Raw genomic sequence first — 23,401 nt, 5'->3', positions numbered from 1 at the left:
AAGCGATAAGGGGTACAGCATGGTACCAGAACACAAGACACAAAGCTGAGTGGTTACATGTAGTTTCCCATGTACCCTGTACTTGTAACCAGGCAGGATACAAACCGAGGGCTGTAACCTTGGGAGCACACTGGCTGTGTGAGGTGAACAAAACAAGGCTGCACAAGCCAGCTTCCTGGAACTGTACTGAACCTTTTCCCTTTTCTATATTCTTCTTGGCTTTTAGCAATAAATCCACTGATACTGGGTATTTGATCTCCTGACTCTATTTCATGACGAACCAAACTGTGGTCAAGCAATGGCCTGTGTAATTTATCAACACCAGTATCTTGTTAATTAAATCGCGCTCCAGAAGGCTTTTATTTTACATGTAATGCCATGGTCCCAAGCTTGCTACTTGCCAGCACTTGACTCGTTGCTCTTTGGTAAATGCACTTTAGCGCGTGTGTTCACTACAAACATGTCTAAGTGCTGTGTGTGTAGGGGGAGCTGGGGCGTACTGTGAATCCCACGAGTGGCCAGTGGACCAGGGGTTTGGCACTCCAGAGCCTATCACAAACCTACCGAGGAACAGCAGAGCCTGCATGGCTGGCGAAGCCAGGGAGCTGACCCCTGGCGGAGCACAGACAAGGTTTCCTCACACTAAGGGCAAGTGGTAGCAAGGGTCCTCACAACCTTGGGTACCCCCGGGAAGCGTCACAGAGCCTCTAAGCAAAGCTCCCAGTCTGGGCAGCAGAGAAAGACACCAGCTTTACACAGTTAAGGCTTTAGATAAATTATATTGCATTCACATGGAGGTAACACGTATCATTCTGGTTCATTTAATCCTTTGGGGCGGGGCTAAAGAGTGAACAGGGAGTGGCCAGAGTGGAAAAGGCGTGGTGTGATTGTACGCACAAGCTTTTCACTTTAATTTGGGGGTGGGAACATAATAAATACTGCTGGACTGTGATTGGCTGAAATCCTTTCCCTCATCTGAAGTCATCTTAATGGACTGGTTTTAGTCGGCCATTAATTGAAGCTGTAAGAGTGGGGCTGGGGGTCTGATCATGTCCGGGCTGAAGCCATGGGGAGGAGAGACCACGGTGGGGCTTCTGGGGATGTAGAACATAGAGATGTGACCATGCCACACAGCTCAGCCATCCCCAAGGGCTCAGGAATTAAAAGCCAGGGGCCAGTCAGCGAGAGCTGACCCGCTGCCAAGGCATGGGAGCCCATGGCTCTTGGCTTGCTCCCCTCACTAGAACATCTGATGGCCGCGACCCATCACAGCTCACCCCCAGCCCTTTGCACAGTGCCAGGGCCCCTCTTGAGATGGCAGCAAGAACATGTGCAGCTGGCCCTGTTCCAGAAATGCAGTGGTTGGGGGAGGGGGGGGGATCCGGCTTAGGGGCATTGGGGGCAGGGAGGAGGCCAGGGGTGGGGAAGTCATGCTGCCTCCTGAGGATTTGGGGCCTTTGAACTGTACCATCCTCCCTGCCAAACTCCCCCACTGCCTGTGACTTATTGCCCGAGGCAGCTCCTTGCTGATCTACAGGCAACTGAGTGCCCGTTACTCACTGGCCATTGTGGCTCTCGCTAGCCCTGGCTCTCAGAGGAGATAAGAACCTCCTACGAGGAGCGACTTATGGAGCTACTCCTTTAGCTCACAGGGTTGGGGCATGTGCTTTGGGGGCGGAAGGTGCCCTGGTTCTGTCTCTGCTGATGCAGCTCACATTGGGTGTGTTCCACGGGGCTGGATCTCCCCTGGATGAACTCGTCTGAGACTGGGCATCTCCTCCCCTTTAAAGGGGCTATCCCAGCATGGATTCATTGATCGTTTTATTTGTGGGCGGGAAGGATAGATTCTTATGGCTGGACTGGGCAGTCCCGGCTGATCCCCTAGGAACAGTTGATCATCCTGTGGCAGATTCATCCGTCTAGCCAGGAATAAAGGGCATGTCAGTGCAGGAATTTCCACGACCACCACAGGCTCCCTTCTCCCCGGGTTCCATGTCTGGGGACCTGCTGAGGTCCCATGAGCCACCCCCTGATCCAGGCGGTCACCTGAGCTCCGTCTTCCCCTCGTAGGAAGGCTTAGGGCAGACCTGGGAGCCCATCGTGTTTCTGTCCCGCACTGCGATGCAGATGTCCGGATACTGGGCCGGCACAGTGCAGTCAGGGCCCCTGCTGGGCTCGGTCCATGCCTGCTTCTCACAGCTGGCGCCCGTCCATCCGCGGTAGCAGTGGCAGCAGAACTGCCCCCATGCCCTCTGGCCCGGCTTGTCCGTGCCCAGGTGATTGGTCAGCATGGGGTCCGCTCCCCACTGCTGCGGGCGGAGGTGCAGGAAGGCTCCCAGCTCGTCAGGGTGCTGCCTCACGCACCGTCCACGCCCGTGACACAGCTGGCGGCTGCACAGCTGGGCCGCCGACGTCACGTTCACCACGTAGGGCCCCAAGGTGTGGGTGATGTAATGGCGGAGGCTCCTGCAGCTCTCCTGGGGGGCGGAAAGCCACATTTACACCCAGTTCCACTGCAGACGCTGGCATGACCGGGGAGCAAACACTGCTACCTGTCTGCCCCACCAATGCAGCCCAGCCCTGCCCTAGAGAGACCCCACCTCCAAACTGAGCTGGGTCTCAGGGGCCCATTGGCTCGTGGGCCTCCTTGCCAAGAAAGGGGAGCAGCCAGTGCCAGCTATGCAGGGCCCCTGGGGAAGGGATCTGAGAACCCACACACTCATCTCACACCCCTAAGAGTGAGTCCCTCTTCCCAGACACCTCCTGCACAGCTGCTTGCATTACGACTAACACACAGGTGAGTAAATGCAGGCATCGGGCCACGTGGATGGGCACCGTTCATGCCACATGGACAGAGGGCAGCTCCACCAGAAATGAACGTACAGACTATTTCAGCTCTTTGTATCTAGGTGACAACCCCCTGGGTCTGCTGAGGGCCTGACCAGGGCGAACTGGGGTACTTACGGCTGAACGGGAGTAGGAGTTGTCCCCCCACAGTGCCAGGCCGGTGGCGCCGAGCGCTGCGCTCTCCCCAATCGTATGGACCAGGTCAGCCTGACCGAGAAAAAAAGGGAACAAGAAAGGGACATTTAGACAAGGAACATTTGGGCACCAACTCTGGCACCAGTCGCTGGCGGCATGTTACCATACAGTGCTGTTTGCTTTGCTGGTCTCATGGCACTGGCATCATCTGTGTGTGTGTGAGAGGCAGTGCCCGTAGGATCGGTACCTGCCTGGTTCTGGACAGGTGCAGCGTGGTCCTGAGGGCGCCCACGAGGCGTGAATGTAATGTTTATGTTGGCCTGCAGGTGATATTGGTATCCCCCATGACACTGCATGTGACCCCAGTACAGCACAGCCCTATGGCACTGTCGGGGCAGCACGCAAGCCCCTGGCCCCACCTGCACTTGGCAACGCCGATCATTCAGTGGTCAGTGTCACTGATGTGCAATGAGCCCCAAGCAGAAATCAAAACAAGCCGGGGTTTGCACTTACTGAGGCTGTGTCTACACTACAAAGATAAGTCGACCTATGTAAGTTTGACTTACAGCCACCACATCAAATTACTGCGGTGGCTGATGTTCACACTGCCCTCCTTCTGTTGCTGATGCTCGTCCTCACCAGCAGCGCTTCCACTGACTGAAGAGGGGCAGTGTGGGGGACTGAGATCCAGGGAGCTGAGACTGTGCAGCTGAGGAGCCAGGAGCCCACTTTCATGTAAATTTCACAGCTCCAGCAGAGCCCTGAAATTGACAAGATGGCCAACAGCAGATGTTACTCCTGAGGGAATTCTGTGCAAAAAAATTAAAAATCCTGCATCAAAAATGTAAAAATTATGCATACAATTTTAACATTTTGCAAATTTTATTTGTCAATAAATATATGTGGCTCCAGCATGGGAGTGGGGAGCACAGGCAATTGGCTGCATTGAGGTGAGAGATCATCCTGAAGCCCCCACTTTCCCCAGTACAGCAACTGGCAGTGAGGCTGCACCTGACCCTGACACAGTGCAAGGGCTGGGCCTGCCCCAGAAATGCTTCGGGGCCCTGCCCCCCTGCCAGGCACAACAGGTGTGGGTGGGCAGGCTCAGCCCAGCAGGATCAACTGTGGAGAGGCTTAATGCAGGGGGATCCAGGTGTGGGTGAGAGGTTTCTGTGTTGGGCAGTCTGGGTGCAGGCGGCTCAGTGGGAGATCTGGATGCACAGGGGCTCGTTAAGGGGTTCCGGGTGCAGGAGCAATGGGATTCTGCAGGGGATCCAGGTGAAGGTGGTTGGGGCTCAGCAGGGGAGGTCTGGGTGAGGGGAGATGGGACTCGGTGGGGTGTCTGGGTGTGAAGGACTTAGTGTGGGGGGATCCGGGTGCTGGGGGAGTGGGGCTTGATGAGGTGGGGGTCCAGGTGCAGCTGGTTGGGGCTCAGTGGGGTGAGGGCCTGGGGGGGGGCTTGTCGGAGGGGTCCAGGCGGAGGGGGGTAGGGCTTGTCAGGGTGGGGTCCGATGGGCCTGCTTAATGGGGGAGCCCCAGCTGCTGCCGAGGGGATGCTGCATGCCGGGCTCCCACTTCCCCCCTCCGCAATTCCTCTATCCCCTTTTCTTCTCCATTCCCATCCCCTCACTCCCTCCCCTCCCCCTGCCCTATTCCACACCTCCTTTTCTTCCCTACTGCCTCTTCCCCCACCCCATCACTTCCCTCACTCCCCGTTACCCAGCCCCACCTCGGGCACTCACTGTTGCCCAGAAAACAGGAAGGCTCCCAGCACACAGAAGGGGAGCCCAACTGGCAGTAGGACCCAGGAGGCTGCGTTCAGCGGCAGTCAGCGGAGCCCAGATGCTGCCTTCTTCAGCTGGGCAGCTCTGCACTTGCACAAATGAGTGGGGGCAATGGCATGTAACCCCATGTACCCCTCCTGCCTCGCCTCTGTTTGGGGGGGGCAATAACACCCCAAAAACGACACCCATGATCTACCCCCCCACACACCCCCTCCCAATGCATAGCTTCCCTTTAGCTTCCCTGGCATTTTCTGCAGGGAAGCACAGTCATGCAGACTCCCCCCAGGAGTAATCAGATATAAGGAAGGCAGTGTCTACACAGACACTACCTTGTCCTAACCACACAGACATAAGCCTCTCATTGAGGTGGCTTTATGATGTCAGCATAGCAGGGGAGTTACATCGGCGGGAGGAGTATTTCAGTGCGGACACCTACACTGTTTTGTCAACAAAAGCTGACTTTCCTGGACAAAACTGTGTAGTGTAAACAAGGCCTGAGCCAACTGGGCGTATCCTGATTACAACAGCCCCCACCCTTGCTAGCTCCTGGCTGTCCTAGAGGTGCAGCTTCACCACCTGGTGGCTAACGGTGGCTGACCCAAGGCTATTCCCAACCACCAAGAAGGCTGAAATCTAGCGATGAGCAGGATACCAGGCACATGGATCTCCAGCTCTGGTTCTTTCCTTTGCATCCCAATCCCTGGCTCTTACCTCGGACAGGTACCTGGCAGAGTGCCGATAGGAGACTCGGGAGTATGCTATCACAGGCAGGGGCTGCTCCAGGCCAAACCGTGCCACCCGGAAGGCCTCTTGCAGGCGGTGGTGGACGTAACTCTGGCGCTCGGCCGGCAGAAGCTTAGGTGGGAGGTAGATGCTCGGATAGAGGGCGGTGGAGGCCTCCCAGAGCCACATAAGCCGGTTGTTTCGCAGCACCTCCATGGCATGGCACTCCCCCGTGTAATTCCCCCCCTTCCTCCAGTTATCGTTGAAACAGTCAGGGAACCTGTAGAAGCCCCACAAACCCCAGCGCCTCAGCTTCTTCCCCAGCACCAGCGTCCTTTCCATGAGCTCCTGGGCTGCCCCCTCAAACTCTTCCTCGGCCAAGTAGGCTCGCTTCTTGGCGCACATCTCTGGGAACCTCTCCTGGACCCACTGCTCAGAGGCCTCCTTGTACACTGCCTTGGGGCCCCAGTTCCGTCTCCACAGCGGCCTCCACTCCTCCCAGTCGACCACAGCCAGCCCGTGAAAGTCTGGCTGCAGAAGCTGGGTGATCTCCACTGTGGCCCTCTCTAGGTGCTGCTTCAGGCGGACTTTCTGGGGGATCCCCCCATTGTGGTGCTCGCCCTCCGGGGAGATGTACGGGTAGAGTCCAAATTTGTTCTTGTAGAAGATGGTCATGTTCTGGCCCTGGAATGCGTTGCCTTGGTTCTCCACGATGGTGTAGTCCTCGAGAGGCAGGGCAACCCCAAAGCGCTGGTGGCACCGGGCCGTGGGCATGTTCCACACCACCACAAACGGCTTGTGCTGGAGAAGGGGGCCGGTGGATGCACTCTCCCAACTGCTCCCTCTCGAGGGTGGGATGGCTCCGAGGCAGAACAGGACCCAGGGCCAGACAGTTAGGCCCAGAGTCATGGTGGACATTCTGCAACTATGTCCGGTCCAGACCCCCTCCTGCTTCCTTCTTGAATGAACACCCTACAAGGGGAGAGCAAATCGGAGGCAGGGTGAGACCAGGGAGCCACACCTGTTCTAACATTAAGGGGAACAGCTTGTTTATGGCTTCCTCTCTCAGCCCCACATCCTCTTCCTTGAGCTCCACCCATGACAATGGGAGCAACCAACACAACTTGCACCCAGGACAGACTGTGGCAGGTCACCCTGGAATGCTGGGGAAAGTCCCCAGCCCATGTCACCCATGTTGGGCTAAGGAGGACCTGATGCCAGCTGAGAACTGGTCTCTTCTTGATACATCCTGTGACTGCCCAAGGTCGGCTTGTGGTTGAGCCCATTGGGGCTCCAAAGGGCTACTGGAGAGGACAGCTGTGCAAATTATGCCCCAGGACTGAGAAGTATAAAACCCCATGGCTTAGTTTGCTCTGGGTCCCTCCTCGTCCTTTGTTTTCCCTTCCAAATTACAGGTGTAATGGGTGTTGAAACCTATAGGTGGTGTTTCTATGATTGTATCAGTGCATCCCAGTCAGACTTCAGCCTGGGCTTTGTCCACCCCCATGATGCTGTCTCCCCTGTTTCCTGCCATTTGGACTGGACCTCACCTCTGACCCGGCCTTCCCACCAGATCGCACTTGGACCAGGGACTTGCCCTCCCAGGGAAACAGCCAGAAGTCCCAGCTGACACCAGCGAGCAGCATCACCCCTGGATCGGTGCCCCAGGAAAGGAGTCCCTGCTTGGCCCGTGTGGGTGCAACTCCCAGGTTGGGATGCATGAGGGGATCTAAAAAAGAAAAGGAGTACTTGTGGCACCTTAGAGACTAACAAATTTATTTGAGCATAAGCTTTCGTGAGCTACAGCTCACTTCATCGGATGCATTCAGTGGAAAATACAGTGGGGAGATTTATATACATAGAGAACATGAAACAATGGGTGTTACCATACACACTGTAAGGAGAGTGATCACTTAAGGTGAGCTATTACCAGCAGGAGAGCAGGGACGGGGAGGGGGGGAACCTTTTGTAGTGATAATCAACTGCTGGAAATGGCCCACCTTGATTATCACTACAAAAGGTGTTTCCCCCCTCCTCCCACACTCTCCTGCTGGTAATAGCTCACCTTAAGTGATCACTCTCCTTACAGTGTGTATGGTAACACCCATTGTTTCATGTTCTCTATGTATATAAATCTCCCCACTGTATTTTCCACTGAATGCATCCGATGAAGTGAGCTGTAGCTCACGAAAGCTCATGCTCAAATAAATTTGTTAGTCTAAGGTGCCACAAGTACGCCTTTTCTTTTTGCGAATACAGACTAACACGGCTGCTACTCTGAAACCATTATGCGAGGGGATCTAAGGCTCCTAATTCCCAGTGGAAGCTGGGAACCTTTGTGGATCTGGGCCTTAAGCTCTTTGGGGCAGGGAGTGTCTCTTATTACATACAACTGGCAGAGCTGACCCTAGGGTACAGCGAATCAGGGTGACTGCTCTGGGCTCCGCGCTTTGGGGGGCCCCACAGGCCGACACAATTGGCCAGCGCAGTTGGTCCCAGAAGTGACGGGTTGGTCCCAGAAGTGACAAATTTGTCACTTCCTCCCCGGGCCCCGCATTCCCCTAGGGACGGTCCTGTTTATTACGGTCCTGATCTTGGAACCCTCCTACAATGAAACATCCACATTCTTGTCTTCCGCCGTCGCTCTGATCTGCGGCCAGGGCCTCAACGGCGCGTGGCTAAGGGCAACGCTGGGTTCTCTCTGCTGGTGCCCCTCCACACCAGGGTAAACAGACAGTCCTGCATGGGCACCGAAAAGCTCAAGCTGGGGGAACCTCCTAGGGGGAGATTTGCAGGCAGGGGTGCAAGTAGGGTGGTACCCTCCAGTACGCAGTACTGGCAAGAGATTTTTAGTGGGTACGGGGTACCAGAAAGACTTGGGGCTAGCCCCACCCATCCGGAGGGCAGGGTGGGGCTGTGCTCTGCCCTTAAAGGAACAGAATGGGTCTAGGGAGAACATTCATTCTTTAAATGGCTTTAACAGCACAATACATATGCTAACAAACATAAACAAAGGCTTTGTTTAAGTTTGTTAGCATAGGTATTGTGCTGCTACATTGGTCAGGAGTCCTCAAGGGGGGCGGGGGGATGGAAGGTATTTAAACAGTGTTTTTGATTCTGTTTCTCCCCTTTGATTCTGTTTCTCTCATTGGTCTGAATTATCCATGACATTCATACTGCATCACATCAAGTCCAAATCATTAGAGGAATGCCTTTGTTTGCACTGACCAGAGGATGTTTGGACTGTGATGTCAGCCCAGTTCTGCAGCCTGGTGGGAATCAGGTGTTGTACCCAGTGTACCTAGAATTCTTCTTTGCAGCCAAACTAGTCTAACATGCATTTTGTTACCTGGAACTGGAGCAGCAAAACAAAGAAAACAAATGCCTCATTTTCCAGCTTTGTGGGTGAGAGTACGATAGGTGAAGATTATAATGCTGGACACTGACTGCCTTAAACCAGCTGCCTCAGGAATCTGCCAAGAACTTTGCTGAAAATACGTTCCTCATCTTAGCAACGGAGCTAAGATTTATCACACATCTGCCTACCTTTATTTGAATGAAGCTCCTTCTGATCTGCCAGCTTAAGCATTGTCAATTTCATCCAGAACAATTTACAAACTTGGAGCCTAATCCTGTAAACCCTTAATCATTTGATCAATTCCATTGAAGACAATGGGACTATTTGCATGACTGTGGACCACTTTTGTGGACTGGTAAGAGTTTCAGGAGTCTGTTCCTATAAAAACAACAAGGAGTCCTCATGGCACCTTAGAGACTAACAAATTTATTTGGGCATAAGCTTTCGTCGGCTATAACCCACTTCATCAGGCATCTTGTGAAGTGGGTTATAGCCCACAAAAGCTTATGCCCAAATAAATTTGTTAGCCTCTAAGGTGCCACAAGGACACCTCACTGTTTTTACTGATACAGACTAATACGACTACCCCTTTGAAACCTGTTCCTATAAAGCAGAGGTGGGCAAACTGCGGCCCAGAGGCCACATCCAGCCCTCCAGATGTTTTAATCTGGCCCTCGAGCTCCCACCAGGAAGCGAGGTCTGGGGCTTCCCCTGCTCTGGTGCTCCAGCTGGGGAGCAGGGTCGGGGTCTTGCCCCACTCTGCATGGCTCCCAGAAGCAGTGGCACATCCCCCTTCCAGCTCCTATGCATAGGAGCAGCCAGGGGGCTCCGCATGCTGCCCCCACCCCAAGTGCCACCCCCGCAGCTCCCATTGGCCGGGAACCTCTGATAGTGCCTCTGCATAGGAGCTGCAGGGAGGACATGCCGTTGTTTCTGGGAGCTGCTTCAGGTAAGCGCCGCCCAGAGCCTGCCCCCGACCCCCTGACCCCCTCCCATGCCCCAACCCCCTGCCCCAGCCCTGATCTCCCTCCATCCTCTGAATGCCTCGGTCCCAGCCCAGAGCACCCTCCTTCATCCCCAGACCCACCCCAGAGCCCGAACCCCCAGCCGGAGCCCTCCCACCCCCCAACCCCCAATTTTATGAGCATTCATGGCCCGACATACAATTTCCATACCCAGATGTGGTCCTTGGGCCAAAAAGTTTTCCCATCCCTGCTGTAAAGGAAGTTGAATCCCGCACTGAAATGCAATGTTTGGGTACAATACCATAAAGCAATTAAGGATACAGTTCTACTTAAAATTTGTCTTTTAATAAGTCAGACGTGCTGAAATGGCTCCTCACCCAATTCCCATATTCCATATAAACAGACTGAATACTACATATGTGTGGGGAAAGTGAGTAGGTAAGCATATTGATGTTTGTATACAAAGGGGGGTGTCAGAAGGGACGGGGAGAGCATGGGATCCCTGGGCTGGGGGCGGGGCAGGGAGGAGTCACATGGAGGGTCACGCGGGGAGGTCACGTGCCCCCCCTTGTGTCCCTCCCATGAATACAGTACCAGCAAGAAATTATTTCTGTTTCCACCACCACTGCAGGGAGCAGTTAGGCACCACTGGGAGTTGGGCGCTTCATGCTCAGGCTGCCTGTAAGATGCAATACCAGTGGGGAGCGTTAAATCTCACGCTCATGCACAAGCCATGCCACTGCCCCCGTCCCTGCCCCTTGGCGGCTCTGATGCACCCTCCCTGCGGTCACTCCAATGGCCAGCAAGACGAATGCAAGCTGGGGGAAGTGGTCCAGAACTTCCAACTTTCCCCACTTAAGACCCGATCGGATGCCCACTGGAATCAGCAGAAAGCCTCCAGATGGCATCTATGGGCCTTGGACCAGACCCGGCTGCATGGGGCCAGGGCAGCCAATGCCAGCTCACTTCTCCCCAGCTGCAACAGAGATATCTTCGGAGAGAGAAGATTAGGAACCAGATCAGTCTCGGGTGCCGCGTGACAGCCCAAAGCCATGTTCTAATCCCCCCAGAATGCACTGCCTGGGCTCTCACTGCCTCCCAGCACCCCAGAGACAGGCTCTAATCCACCCCCAATCTGCTGTGCAGAGCTCAGTTACAACTGACCTTGTTGCTTGAATATCACCTACCTTTTCCCCAGTCTATTTTCACAGCTCTGATAATTCTAGGTCTGCGTTTTCCCAGTACAGACACTCCAACACTTATCTATACACTGCACTTAGCACCAGAAGCCCAGCCCTCCTGGGAGACCCTATAATAACAAACCCAACTGCAACACCCAGCACTTGCAAGCAACCCTACAATAACAAACCTGTGTGTGTATAGTCCAGCACTTCCCAGCGACCGTACAATAACAAATCCACGTGTGTATAGCCCAGCACTTCCATGCAACCCTACAATAACAAACTCACCTGCAATATCCAGCACTTGCAAGCAACACTACAATAACAAACCTACGTGTTTATAGCCCAGCACTTCCAAACAATCCTCCAATAACAAACCCATGTGTGTATAGCCCAGAACTTTCAAGCAACCCTACAACAACAAACTCAAGTGCAACATCCAGCCCTTGAGATCAACTCAAAAATAACACCCTGGTGTGTGAATTCCAGTGCTAACAAATGACCCTGCAATAGCAAACCAATGTGTGCAGCCCCTGTGCACCCGACAACCCTACAGTACCAGTGTGCATGTAACTAGCCCCTCTTGAGCCCTTAGCGGGGTTTGATCGATGGCACTCGAAGCGCAAGCACTATTTGAGCTAAAGAAATACCTTAGCAGGTATTTCTTAGCAGGCAGCTGGAGTAGACTTTTAGCCTCTTACATGACCAAGCCACTAGAGGGGGACAGAGACACACTCTCCCCAGTGTGGGTTACATGTGAGGTTGAGCAACTCTGCAAAGACCAGTCTCTGGCTATAAAGCACACCATCAGAAGCAAGTTCCACACAGACCAGGACACTCCACCTCACACCTGCCAGAACAACAGATGCAAAACCTGCAAACATATCTCCACTGCTACAATGATCAACACAACACCCCCACCCCCACCCCGTCCTCACAGCACACCTTTCAAGATCCACGGGTCTTACACATGCCAATCAAAACAGGTGCTGTACCCCATCCAGTGCACTAAATGCCCCAGTAGCAACTACGTGGGTGAAACCAGGCAATCACCATGCTCTGGAATGAACTCTCACAGGAAAATGATAAAAGACAAAAGCACCCTATGGCTGAACACTTCTCACAAGGCGATCTCTCTTTGTCTGCAAAAAGAAAAGGAGTACTTGTGGCACCTTGTGAGCTGTAGCTCACAAAAGCTCATGCTCAAATAAATTGGTTAGTCTCTAAGGTGCCACAAGTACTCCTTTTCTTTTTGCGAATACAGAATAACACGGCTGTTACTCTGAAACCTCTCTTTGTCTGACCACTCAGTCCTCAGCCTCAAAGGAAACCTGCACAACACTTACAAGAGACGAGCCTGGGAGCTTAAATTCATAACGCTGCTCGACACTGAAAATCCAGGACGGAACAGAGACAGACAATAGATTTATGGCTTATCACAACAATCTGTAACCCACTAACAACCCCTCTCAGCTGCTTTCCCCACTCTGACTGCAGGGGTGTTGATGGGCCACCGCACCTTGAGTGGTCCCTTGAAACGTGTGTTAACGACTTATGCTAACTAATTGTTCAGATCTGGTATTTAATTGTGGCAGTTTGAGGAAGAGCTCTGTGTCACTCCAAAGCTTGTCTCTCTCACCCACAGAAGTTGGGACAATAAAAGATACTCCCTTGCCCGCCTCTAATCTCTCATGTCTAATGTCTCTCTAATATCCCCTAGAGTCAGGGAGCACATGGGCATGTGATGGGGAGGGGACATTTTTGCTAAGGAAGACTCCAAAAGGAGCTCAGCAACATCTTTAGATGGGGGGATATAACAGGCACCCAACAGCTTCAGCAGAGATGCTGTGCTAGCCGAAACATTGCCAGGTCAGTACGACTGGCCCCACGGAGCTCACACAGTGCAGTGCTCCAGGGATGTACAGACAGCTGTTCCACACTCGGAGCGCCTCAGGGGGCTGGGGTATTGACAGGCCAGCATTCGGGGTGGCTGACGTCCCACCGGGACTCATTCTCATTTCCCCCACCTCACCTGAGGGCCCTTTCCCAGCAAGCGCCACAGCAAACGAAGACCCCAGCGGCAGGGTGTACGGTGTGAATGATCACGTGACTAACGATCACTACATAGTACACAGCTGATGACTCTTGAGGGTGATGGGGCAGGGCGGGATGCAGCAGACTGATCTCAGCCACTCTCTTCCCCAGTTCTCCCGGGGTTGTCACTGGGGTTCAGAAGAGGTGCAGCTACAGCCACCTTGCATGTCAATAGTGCTTCCCCGCTAGAGCTGCTCCCCTCCCAGGTGCAGGAGGCTCCTGGGGGTTCCCCTCATCACACGGGAACATGGGTCTCTGCAGAGAGTGCTGCCTCCTACAAAGGAGCCTTGATCCTGGTGACTCCAGTGGGCCCACGACAGAGGTAGGGGTTACCACCCCAGAAGTGGCTGCATTTCATCAGTGGGGGAAGTGACCCCTGTATAGTAACCATAGGCCAAGGAGGCCAGGTTTGGTTTTTCTTGAGAAAAAATAGGGGTGGTTCTGATACTGGTTCCCAGTATCAATCCTAGTAACAATCCTAAGAACGGCCATAGTGGGTCAGACCAATGGTCCATCTAGCCCTGTCTTTGGTAGTGTCCATGCCAGGTGCTTCGGAGGGAATGAAAAGAACAGGGCAATTTCCGAATGATCCATCTGCTGTCGTCCAATCCCAGAATCTGTGGGTTTAAAGACAGCCAGAACATGGCATTGTGTCCCTGGTCATCTCAGTTAACAGCCACGGACCTTGCCTCCATGAACAGATCTAATTCTTTTGTGTGTATAGAGCAGTCCCTCGCTAAGCCCACTGCCCTACACACACACACACAAAACCAGCTGCTTCTCCCCACCTCTCAGCACAGCTAAGAGCAGACAGAGCTGTAGCAAGAATTCACATTACCAAGACTTCCCTCTGGTTAAGAAACAAGTTGCCAAATGGTTCCCAGCATATCACGAAGCAGCCTCGTGAGTCAGAACCCACCAAAATTGCCCCAGCTGTTGGATCAAAGGCCTTTTGGAGAGGCACTCGCCTGGTCTGCTGAAAGTTGCATTTATTCCCTTCCTTTCAAGATATGCTTTTGCAATGGGGTTTCCCAGCCATTAGCCTGGGGAAATTCACATCTTAGTGGCGCCTGCATGAGTCCATTGTCCCATCTAGCACATGCCCAGTACAGGATCATTTGCAATTAACCCCTGGAACAACTGACCAAGGGTCATGGTCCTTCTCCATCACAAACAATTCTTAAATCCAGATTGGCTCTAGGAATTATCATGGGGCAGTTCTCTCACCTGTCATGCAGGAGGTCAGCAGATGATCACGAGAGACCGCCCTGGCCTGGAAATCCACGAGTCACATCACACAGTTTGAGTGACATAGAGGGGTTGGCGAATGGGGCTGGAGCTAACCCTTACTGCTCTCCCACCTGTATATATAGGGCTTTAGCTCCACCCCTATTTCAATTAACCCAGCCCCTGGGAGGGGCTTATTTTAAAATGACCCATTCTCCAGTTTGGTTCCCCACTCCAAAGAGAGAGAGAGAGAGAGAGTCAAACTAGATGCTGGCAACCAAAGAGACAAGGGAAGAAGTAACAGAAGAGCGATGGGTTGGAGGACGCACCCTCCAGCCCACCTGTCCTCTCTTGAACAAGAAGGGTGGCACCTCCTTGATGCCAGCTGGGATGCCCTTCTGACACCCACCCACCATCCCTCTACATAGAGCGTCCCAATAACTTCTTCCGGTCCGCCCGGTGCCTAGTTATAAATGCCTCCCAAAGGATCTGTTTTCAGCAAGACAGTGGCCACCACTGCCTTCTCCCCGTGTACCTGACACATTGAAGATATTCTTGTCTGCCCTGTATGGGCGCCTGCATATGACCGTCGCCCTGGGGGTCTGGCTGTGAGACTGATGGCCTAGCAGTGGCCCAGGCCCTCCCTGTATCTCAGCTGGAATGTGCCTGTTATTAGCTGCAGTAGCTCAGGGTGCTGGCAGATCCCAGCCCAGGGAGCAGGTTGTGGGGTGGGAGGGGCCCTGAGAGAGAAAGAGACATCTTCCCCTCTGCGCTGGCCAGACTCCTGCAGTGTAGCCTAATGGGTCAAGCACTGGAGTGGGGCTTGCAAGGCCTAGTTCTACTCCTAGCTTGGACAGCTGGGTGACCTTGGGCAAGTCACTGGCCTCTCTGTGCCTCAGTTTCCCCATCTGTGAAAGGGGGCTAATGATCCTGATCTCCTCTGTAAAGGACTTTGGGCTAGATTCACAATAGGAGTTTAGACACAACTGCCACTTTAGACACCTAAATCTCAGAATCAGGGATTCACAAAACCCCCGCTCCACTGCCCCCACCCCCAATCTCTGTAGGTACCCAAACTTGTTCAGCACCGAAAACTTTCAGGGTAAAAGTTCCCTGGGCACTTCTGTTTCTGTCTGTGAGCATGCCCTGTAGCCCCAGGCCACACATCCAGACACCTATACCTCAAAGAGCGATCCACAAACCACAGGCACACCTCTGCCTCGCAGGTGGTGAGATCAGCGCCCTGCTGCTTAGCCAGCCGTGCCGCTCTCCTGCCCTAGCTGAATCCTTGCCTGCTCGCATTGGGCTGGAACTGGGCATGGGCTGCGCTCCTGTGCAGACCAGCCAGGCGTGGCACAGGTGTAACCCACCAGAGCTTCGTCACCAATGCACAAGGACCAGCCCCACACAGATTTGTTAGAGGGGCTCTTAGCTGATTGGCCTTGGACCCACAAGGAGCAGGCCTGGGGAATCCCTTTGCAACCATGCTTTCAGCTCCAAGCCCCATGTCCCATATCTAGGCCTCAAAAGCCTTCCCCACTGGCAATGGGAATAGAGTAGGAGGCCACTTGCTGATTTCCCCACCCCAGCAGCTTGGGGGCCCCTATCATAAGGCTGGCCCGGCTGCTGCTAGAGATTTCTCCAGCTGCTTCCCCAATGATCCAAGGAGGCAGCTCGCATGAGTGTCTCTGCATCATAGATTTGCAGGGTCTCTCCACAGAAATCCCCTTCTGGCTGGACCAGGAGAGATCCAGGCTCCCTGATTTACCCATGTGAACATGGCAGATGGCCCAAAAGGGAATGACTGGGATTTGGACTCTCCCCCACCCCATGGGAGTTTGTGGTAGGCCAATCAAAACTAAAACAACCAAGCAGTGGGTAAGGCGGGGGCAGGGGAGTTCTCCCCAACCCCAACTTTTAATCAGCATCCCATTAGCACACTGTGCAGGAATCAAATGTCCTTCTTCATCCAGAAGATGGGGAGCCCTCTGAGGTCGCGGTACGGTGTCTCCAGCAGGGTCTGACCATAGGGATCCTCCCCTGGTGAACTGGAGGCGATGGGGCCAGGAAAAACTGGTTGGCCTAACAGAGGGAGGTGGCATGGTGGAGGACCAGGGGGAGGGGACAGAAGGTGTGCAGAGCTTACATGGGCAGCTGGTGGAGGTAAAGGGGGAGGTGGAGGCAGCCCCGCAGCAGCGATCCTGCAATGGAAAGGGGAAGCATGGGGAGGTGAAGGTGGTAAGGGGAGTGGAGGGGGAATGGCAGATTGTGAGGAGTTTAAAGAGCAGATCGGTGGAGACAGAGATGGCGGCAATGGTGGCAGAGGTGGTGGTGGGCACACAGTGGCAGTGCAGTGGGCAGGGGGTGTGGAGGACGGTAGTGGAGGTGGGTTGGCTCCTGAAGTTCTGCTGTTAAGATGGGAGGCGGTGGGACTGGGCTTTCCCGGTCCCCAAGCAGGTGCTCTAGTGTGAGGATGGGGGCTGGAGAACATCTGCAGGAACTCCATGGGGACCACAGAGCTCATGAACCCCATGCTCTGCACCGGCTCAGATGCAGTGTAGCCCAAGTGGGCATAGAAGTGCTGCTTGTCATGTGTGGTGAGATGCAGGTGCCTGAAGCCACGGGACTTGGCGTAGCTCTCGGTGGCTTCCATCAGCTTCCGGCCATACCCCTGGCCCCGCAGCGCCCTGGAGACCACAACCGTTTCCACAAACAAGCTCTCGGGCTGGCTGACAACACGGGACAACCTGGCGTGCCCAAGGAGCTGGGTCTTTGCCGTCTTCCCTTCCTCAGCAGCCTCTGTGGCCCTCTGGGTTCTAATCAGCACCAGACACATGGGGAAGTTGTCTGTGGACTTCTGGAGTGAGTACATGCGAGAGGTCTTGCTTTTCTTCCACTCTTCGTTGATGAGCTCCGCGCAGACCTCCACCAGATCCGGCCTCTGGTGAAGGGGAACTGCCGTGAGCAGCTCCGAAACCGAGCCCATTCTTCCCACTGATGGGAGAACAAGCAGGCAAAGCTTTGCAAGTCACAGAGAGCCAGCACCGCTCTCCGAAGCCACGACACACCTGGGCGGGTGCACACAGCCAGATGCAACCCTGCTGCTGGAATTCCAACGATCACCGCAACAGGCCATTCGCACTGGCCTTGGGCAGATTGCAGCGCGGCAGGGAGACACCAGGCCCCAGGGGAGGAAGAGAAACTCCCAGAGGCAAATCCAGCCTGGAGCACACCCAATCTTCCAAGGGTTCAGTACGTGCTATGGGTCATCTTGCGCCAACAGCTGATGGAAACAAAGCAATTGGCAGAGCCGTCACTGCCTCACTCCATCTGGCACCTGGAGAGTTTATTCCTTTTAATTTTTTCCATTTCTGGATGAGCATTTGAAAATCCACCCATAAAACTAGCCCTATAAATACCACATCTATTAGAGGAAGGGGTGCTAAATGGAGCAGGAAGGTCCCAGAGGAATACCTGCTGGGTCCCGGAGCTGCCAGAGCCAAGCTGCGCTGGTCCCCTTCCTTGCCCCAGCAAAGGGTTATGGGCCAAAGAGTGCTGGGCTCCAGCTGGTCACACCTGGTACATGGCCCCTAGGGGCCAAGGACACAGCATGTAGATCCGAGCAGCCCCAAGGATGCTCTAGCTTAGAATCATTGAATATCAGGGTTGGAAGGGACCTCAGGAGGTCATCTAGCCCAACCCACTGCTCAAAGCAGGGCCAATCCCCAACTAAATCATCCCAGCTAGGGCTTTGGCAAGCCTGACCTTAAAAATTTCAATGGAAGGAGATTCCACCACCTCCCTAAGTAACGCATTCCAGTGCTTCACCACCCTCCTAGTGAAAAAGGGGTGGGTGACATCCAGGGGTGGGTGACAGCTGGTCCAAGGGTACATGGAGGGTAAAGGTGGCCTAAAGCTATCTCAGGCCAGGCGCCTTGTTCCTGCATAGATAAAGAGGAGTGGGGACTCCGCAGTCTGCGCAGGAGATCGGACTCTGCGGCTGGTCGAGTCCTCGCAGACCAATGGGGCTGATCAGTGCCAACTGCGATGCCAGGTTCTGTGATCGGGACACCCGTCCGAGAAGGACCAGGCTGAGAACCACCAACTCATTGCAAGCGTGCCCTTGCTGCCCACTTGAGAGAAGGCCACAGCCCGACCATCAGGACAAGGAGGGAGAGGGCTGTGTCAGGTTGGGCTGGGCGAAGTGGGCCATGCCAGAAGCACAGTCCGTTCCAGATGGGCACCGTCTGTACCAGGCTGAGGAGGTCCCTGCCCCCTGTCAGCTTTGGCTTGTACCGAGCTTTAAACCCAGGAGATGGGTTCACAGACCCCACCCGCGCTGAAGCTTGGAGCCTACTTTAATAGAGGCTGCCTGTGCCCCCCAGGAGATGGCAGCAAACCATGGCATACGGGGTACCTCTCCTGTGTGCCAGCTCATCTCATAGGCTGCTGTTGGGCAGCTGGATTGGACCCAAACAAACCACCTGTGCACCCAAGCTAGGGGAAAAGGAGCACAGTAAAGGCTGCACCTTGCCAGTGGACAGTTCAGCTAGAGCGTCCCTGCCTCCCAGAGTCACCCCACCCATTGGCACTGAGCCAGCATGTGACAGCACGGCAGATAGGCCTGGGGATGGCTGTGAAATCCTCACCCTGCCCCCCCCCCCCCCCAACTTCCGCTCTGGCTGGGTCATGAACCTTGAGAAATTGCAACATGCACAGTCACCACCACGACTTCCTCTGAGCCATCCGCTCGCTGGATTTAGAGGCGCCTTGAGAAGACCCCAGCCTCTCCCAGCAGAGGGCGCTGTAGGAAGGGTCAGGAACGCTGGCTGGGGGAAGCTCCCAGCTACTCCAGCCCTGGCCTCTCCCAGCAGGGGGCGCTGTGAGGAGCAGGGCAGGGAGCACTGGCTGGTGAGGGGGGGTCCTGGCTACTCCAGCCCCAGCCTCTCCCATTATCAGAGCACAGGTCTGCAGGTTGCTCAGGCCAGCACCTTTCATCAGCACTAAAGTCACTTTAAAAAGCCCTGCGAGGAGACAGAGCAAACACTTGCCAACCTCTGTCCACGGCCTACAGGGGCCAGCCTACCCCTGGGACCACTCTGGAGACGCTGACCTCGCGTTCATCAACGGGGCCTGAATTTCCTGGCATTGGCAGGCGCCTTTCCCCCTGGCTAGTTCCCCTTCCTAGGGGCTGGCGGGCTCTGGGAAGCCACAGGCAGTTTGCAAGAGGAACCACCACCTAAGCAGTTTTCTCAATACAGTCAGATAGCAACAACCATGCTTTCCCGCCAGCATCTGGAGACACAGAAGGGCCTGGCCTCAGCAGGCTGAGCAGCTCGATCCTGAGACAGGCTAATGTCTCGTGACCTGGGACAGCCCAGATCTGACTGTCCTGCACCCCATAGTAGCTGCACAATCCACCCTGGTGCAGCCAACCACAGCTCAGATCCCCTCACCCTGAGCCACAGCCTCATCTCCGGGGCTTCGTTCAGCTTCATATTAAAAGGCCCAAACAAGGGAGGCACCCTGCTCTGGGGAGGAGCTATCGCAGCCTCAGCCATCTCTGCAAACGAGCCCCACTCTCCAGCCTGCCTTTGCCATTGCTCCATTTCAACCTCATGATGAGAATCAAAATATCCATAAAGGCCCCGGGGGAATGGCATTAAAGCCAATGCATCCCCCTTTATGCCAGGTCCCCTCTCAGGCCTGCCAAGAAGAAAGCCAGCCTCCCATTCCCCACTGCAAGCTAGGTATCACCCCCACTGGGGAAAATGAGGCATGTCCAGAGCCAGTAGTGGAGTTGGGAAGAGATTCCAGGAATTCCTGGCTCCCAAGCACAATGGTGATCGAGTCAGCTCTGTTAGCCGGGGAGCATGTTTTTGCTGGGTGTCCACTCACCCTGCCCAGCATCAATGCTCGTCGAGCTCCTGTGCTCTGCGTCTCCTCCCTGCCTGGGGATCAACTCAGAGCTTCTGCTCTGACTGGGGCCCCGGAGACGCTGTCCAGCCTCTTTCACAAGTACCTCACAGGAAGCTGCACGTTCCCCAGCCAACCACAGACACCCAGTTCTGCTTCCCAGCAGTGAATGACGTGTCTGTTTAAACACAGGACAAGCTGGCCCACGGGCCTGGAATGGAAATTGGTGTGGACCAGCCCCTCCCCAGTGCTGGCACGCAGCCCCGTAAAGCTCTGCTCGCTGGGGGCTCCTAAAAACCAGGTAGGGCACGACAGGACTTCAGTTCAAAGGTGGCTGAGTTGGTGGGTTCTCAGCCTGATCTCCCCATGGAGCCATCGTATGGGCACAAACCAGCCCCTTACGGGCAGCCTCAACACAAAGGCCAAGAAGAAGGGTGGCGGTAGAGATGGCGTTCCCTCCACAGCTATCAGTGAGGGGAGCGCTTGCCCTGGTGCTGGCGGAGCTAGACCTGGTCTCTGGGGCTTCATCCCGGCACCTTCAACCTCCAATAAAAACAAGACCCCAGCACAAAGGCCTGGGGCATACAAAGGGTTAATCCAGGGAGTATTCCCTATAGTACCCAGCACACTCCCCTAACTGCTATGCCCATACACGAGACCCTGGGGCACCAAGCTTCAGGGCAGCAGAGTGGGGAGGAAGGAGGACCAAGCTCCAGATAGGCTTGCCTGTCAAGTGAACCTACCTGGCCAGGGTCCCAGCTGGCACCCACACGGCATAGCCAGGGAGAAGCTCACCGTGCCGGGGTCCCAACGGGCACCCGCGGGGGGCGGGAGGGTGGTGGTGTTTACATGGCTCAGAGCACAGAGATGGGCTGTGGCTGTGCAGCCTGGGGCAGTGTGGACACACGCCTGGGCACGCGGACAAATCCCTGCAGTGTCCCTGGAGAGAAGGGGGCCCAGCTGCCCCCTGCAAACATTCCCTGGCACTGGAACAGAAATTAGAAGCAGACGAGGGGGTTGCTCCCAGGGTCAGACAGAGCCATGGGGCTCCCATCCTGGGGGGAGTGGGTCAGCCACCAGGGCTCCCCCTTACTCCTGTAGGGGTGGAGAGACCCCTCCACAGCAAGTACAGCTCCACTTCCAGGGCATCGTACCTGCCATTCAGCTCCCCTGCTCCAGAGGTTCGTCCTAATTCTCCGTCTTTGGATCAGATCCCTCCCTGCACCTGGCCCAAGAAGCTGCAGCCTCCCCTACTCAAGGTATGAGGGAAGCAGGGCCCCAAGAGCTGCCTGTCATTGTGCCCCTACCTCAATGAGCCCTATGGGGTTTGCAGGGGTGCAGAATCACCAAGGTGCAGATCCAGCTCCACCTCATCCCACCCCCATCTGCTCCCTTCCTCTAGCCCTTCTGCCCAGGATGGCCCCTGTGCCCAGAGCTGCTGCAGACGAGGTGTAAAGGCCAGGGCTATTCCCCAGGGGCTGACGCCTGCCTGGCACAGCCCCTTGGCATCAACCTCGCTGGCACAAAGGGCACCTGATTCCTCATCGCCCTGTGCAGCCATTTAAGCCAGGGCAAACTCCCTCATCGTGACCGGGTGGCGCTCGGCACCCTCTGTGAACTGGCACAAAGAACTACCTGGGGCGTAAAGGAGAACCAGGCCCCAGAGCACGACTGGCACAGCCCAGAGCGTTCACACCCTTGGGGGCTCTCACCACTGTGTCCCCGTCTGCTTCCACGGACATGGGCTGGCCAAGCTTCCTGCCTTTACCACCCGGAACAGCTCAGGTGCAGGGCAGGGCCCTACCCACTGGCGCTGTTGGCTGAGCACTAGCAAGAGCTGTGGGTAAATATGGGGTTTCCCTGCCCAGTACAGACCGGGGTTCTTTTGTCTGAGATCCAATGGGTCACTAGACCCACCATCTAGACGGTGCAGGGAGACAGAACCACCCCAAGCATGCCTGTGGGTTCAGTCCCCAACTGCTGGGCCTGGTCACAGCCCAAGCGGGGCGCTATGGGGCAGGGCCAGGGGCTCCCCCCTACTGCCAGGCCGGGTCACAGCCCAAACAGGGCGCTATGGGGCAGGGCCAGGAGCTCACTCTGCCCCCCCAGCTGCCAGGCCGAGTCACAGCCCAAACGGGGCGCTATGGGGCAGGGCCAGGAGCCCCCCCCCCAGCTGCCAGACCGGGTCACAGCCCAAACGGGGCGCTATGGGGCAGGGCCAGGGGCTCCCCCCCCCCAGCTGCCAGGCCAGGTCACAGCCCAAACGGGGCGCTATGGGGCAGGGCCAGGAGCCCCCCCCCCCCCCAGCTGCCAGGCCAGGTCACAGTCCAAACGAGGCGCTATGGGGCAGGGCCAAGGGCTCCCCCCCCCCAGCTGCCAGACCGGGTCACAGCCCAAACGGGGCGCTATGGGGCAGGGCCAGGGGCTCCCCCCCCAGCTGCCAGACCGGGTCACAGCCCAAACGGGGCGCTATGGGGCAGGGCCAGGGGCTCCCCCCCCCCAGCTGCCCGACCGGGTCACAGCCCAAACAGGGCGCCATGGGGCAGGGCCAGGGGTTCCCCCCCCCAGCTGCCAGGCCGGCTCAGAGCCCGAACGGGGCGCTATGGGGCAGGGCCAGGGGCTCCCCCCCCAGCTGCCAGACCGGGTCACAGCCCAAACGGGGCGCTATGGGGCAGGGCCAGGGGATCCCCCCCCCCAGCTGCCCGACCGGGTCACAGCCCAAACAGGGCGCCATGGGGCAGGGCCAGGGGCTCCCCCCCCGCAGCTGCCAGGCAGGGTCAGAGCCCAAACGGGGGCGCTATGGGGCAGGGCCAGGGGTTCCCCCCCGCAGCTGCCAGGCCGGGTCAGAGCCCGAACGGGGGCGCTATGGGGCAGGGCCAGGGGTTCCCCCCCCCAGCTGCCAGGCCGGCTCAGAGCCCGAACGGGGCGCTATGGGGCAGGGCCCCGTTTCCCCGCCGTTCCACCCCCTCGCAGGGCCCCGGTACTGACATGGCGGCGCCGCGCGCTGCTGGTCGCGCGTTCCGTCCCGTCGCTCTCCCCCGGCGCCAGACACAGCGCCGCCTGCTGGCCGGAGGCTGCCGAGCGGCGGGGGCTGAACCCGCTCCTCGGCCGTGTGTGAGGGGAGCAGCTCCCCGCGCTCGCTCCGGCCCGGCCCATGGACCCGGCCAAGCA

The 23,401-nt window shown here is 56.1% G+C and overlaps 2 protein-coding genes across 6 annotated transcripts; both read right to left on the bottom strand.

Annotated features, from left to right (window-relative positions):
• Positions 1 to 759: 759 nt before the first annotated feature.
• HYAL3 (hyaluronidase 3) lies at positions 760 to 23,401 on the bottom strand. Of its 2 annotated transcripts, XM_048856079.2 has the most exons (5): positions 23,219 to 23,267; positions 20,213 to 20,805; positions 5,478 to 6,461; positions 2,965 to 3,054; positions 760 to 2,477 (listed from the first exon to the last, which is right to left on the bottom strand). In XM_048856079.2, exons 2-5 carry the CDS (start codon positions 20,222 to 20,224, stop codon positions 2,043 to 2,045), a joined length of 1,521 nt encoding a protein of 506 aa, XP_048712036.2. In that variant the 5' UTR covers positions 20,225 to 20,805; positions 23,219 to 23,267; the 3' UTR covers positions 760 to 2,042. The 2 variants fall into 2 exon arrangements, with proteins under 2 accessions (XP_048712036.2, XP_074986734.1); XM_075130633.1 differs by lacking the exon at positions 20,213 to 20,805 and having other exon boundaries at positions 23,219 to 23,401.
• NAA80 (N-alpha-acetyltransferase 80, NatH catalytic subunit) lies at positions 16,187 to 23,207 on the bottom strand. 4 transcript variants are annotated; one of them, XM_075130636.1, is made up of 3 exons: positions 21,385 to 23,207; positions 20,974 to 21,216; positions 16,187 to 17,651 (listed from the first exon to the last, which is right to left on the bottom strand). In XM_075130636.1, the coding sequence occupies exon 3, from the start codon at positions 17,298 to 17,300 to the stop codon at positions 16,266 to 16,268; it is 1,035 nt and encodes a 344-aa protein (XP_074986737.1). In that variant the 5' UTR covers positions 17,301 to 17,651; positions 20,974 to 21,216; positions 21,385 to 23,207; the 3' UTR covers positions 16,187 to 16,265. The 4 variants fall into 4 exon arrangements, with proteins under 4 accessions (XP_074986737.1, XP_048712042.1, XP_048712040.1 ...); XM_048856085.2 differs by lacking the exon at positions 20,974 to 21,216; XM_048856083.2 differs by lacking the exon at positions 20,974 to 21,216 and having other exon boundaries at positions 16,187 to 17,597.

This window comes from Caretta caretta, chromosome 7 (genome assembly GCF_965140235.1).
Source record: "Caretta caretta isolate rCarCar2 chromosome 7, rCarCar1.hap1, whole genome shotgun sequence".
Taxonomy (NCBI): domain Eukaryota; kingdom Metazoa; phylum Chordata; order Testudines; family Cheloniidae; genus Caretta; species Caretta caretta.
This window is presented reverse-complemented; position numbering and strand designations above follow the sequence as displayed.

Excerpts from the sequence above, each read along its gene's own strand:
- NAA80 (XM_075130636.1), bottom strand. The coding sequence starts at position 17,300 with ATGGGCTCGGTTTCGGAGCTGCTCACGGCAGTTCCCCTTCACCAGAGG.
- HYAL3 (XM_075130633.1), bottom strand. The coding sequence starts at position 23,386 with ATGGGCCGGGCCGGAGCGAGCGCGGGGAGCTGCTCCCCTCACACACGG. Across the intron at positions 3,055-5,477 it reads CTGCCAGGTACCTGTCCGAG|GCTGACCTGGTCCATACGAT; the intron begins GTAAGAGCCAGG and ends TTTCTCGGTCAG. Across the intron at positions 2,478-2,964 it reads ACTCCTACTCCCGTTCAGCC|GAGAGCTGCAGGAGCCTCCG; the intron begins GTAAGTACCCCA and ends TCCGCCCCCCAG.